Source organism: Vanessa cardui, chromosome 1, assembly GCF_905220365.1.
Source record: "Vanessa cardui chromosome 1, ilVanCard2.1, whole genome shotgun sequence".
In the NCBI taxonomy this organism is placed as follows: Eukaryota; Metazoa; Arthropoda; class Insecta; order Lepidoptera; family Nymphalidae; genus Vanessa; species Vanessa cardui.
In genome coordinates, this window is record NC_061123.1 from 1642385 (window position 1) to 1643808 (window position 1424).

Below are 1424 nucleotides of genomic sequence, written 5' to 3' on the forward strand. Positions count from 1 at the left end.
TTATAGTTTGTCTAACGTCTCATAAGACTTTATCTGTTTCGCTGGCGAATGTTCGTTTTTACGGACAAAAATACGCCCGCTTCGAATCCAAACAAACTCATAAGATTTTTCCCGGGCTACTTGTCTTGTTCGAGCGTGTAAAGCTTTGTAGTGCGGCGATAAATGTTCTGATACATAGACTGGTGTTTTAGTTCCGGTAAAACCCAAGTGCGTTGTATTTAATTTTTCGTTTGGGTTCTTTTTATTAAATTTGCTAACTGCTGCTAGAACTTCATCTCTAGACTTGACAGACAAAAGTTTTACTATGATAGCACGCGGTCTGCTGGTAGTATCATTCATCTTTCTTACGCGCGTACAAGAAGCTGCTTCAACGACCTGACTGGGAATCGAGATGACGCTGCACAACTGCTTTGCGATATTATTTAAATTCTCAGTTTTGCCCTCGGGTATACCATTAATTTCAATATTCGTCTCTCTTGCATGCTGTTCGATCAAGTTAAGTCTCTGTGAAAGTTCTCCTACCTTGATTAGAAGAGAATTGTTGCTGTTTGTTAAGAGTTTGACCTTCTCTTCTGATGTTTTAAGTTCGGTTTTCATGCGATCGTATTCATCACTCAAGAACTCTATTCCTGTCTTAAGATCTTTTAAAGTATTTAATTCAATTTTTATGGCTTCAAATTCTTTTTTAAGAGCTGATACAATAACAGTTTTCAGTGATCTGTCTATTGAAGATTGTATTTCCAACCGTATAGTTGACAACAACGACTCGTCAATATGACTTGGAGAAGAATCAGTGGAGACAGATGTCTGTAATTTTTTACGCTGAGTAACTTGGTCAACAGTGTTGGATTCCGTTTCATCTGGGGAAGAAGAGAAATCACGGCGATTTCGTTTCTGTCCTAACTTAGGAATAATGGGAGTGTTCGTATTGTCACTTTTCTTTTTTTTATTGTAACATTTAGGACACGTCCATTTGTCTTTTCTGTCTTTACTCATTGTAGTAAATAGTTGGAAATTAATATTTGCGCAGTCCAAGTCATACGTATCACTACAAAGATAGCAAGACAAATAATTCCCATTAGTTATTCTTTTCAAGCATCCGGCGCATGATTTCGTTTTTGGGTTCATTTTGGGATCACTGTGGCTATTAATTTATATTTTTTTATTTGCATCCCATTTTCTAAATAAATATGAAGATTTTTTTTTTATTACAATTATTTATTTATGTTTTTTTTTTAATTTAGAGAAAAAAAAAATATTTATTTATGTAAACGTTTTTAACATTTATATTCTTGTTTTTTTTTATTGTTTTTTTTGTTTGCAACACAAATGTTTGGTAGCTTTTCAGAACACTGCAGTGGCAACACTGCGTCAACTTTCTTCTGTTGGCAAGCCTGTTATTTATTGCATTAATTGTGCGAACT

General features: G+C 34.6%; 1 protein-coding gene across 1 annotated transcript; it reads right to left on the reverse strand.

The window, feature by feature from the left end:
- LOC124539212 lies at positions 1 to 996 on the reverse strand. Its single transcript, XM_047116543.1, has one exon. The coding sequence runs from the start codon at positions 994 to 996 to the stop codon at positions 1 to 3; it is 996 nt and encodes a 331-aa protein (XP_046972499.1).
- Positions 997 to 1424: the final 428 nt, after the last annotated feature.

Excerpts from the sequence above, each read along its gene's own strand:
- LOC124539212 (XM_047116543.1), bottom strand. The coding sequence starts at position 996 with ATGAGTAAAGACAGAAAAGACAAATGGACGTGTCCTAAATGTTACAAT.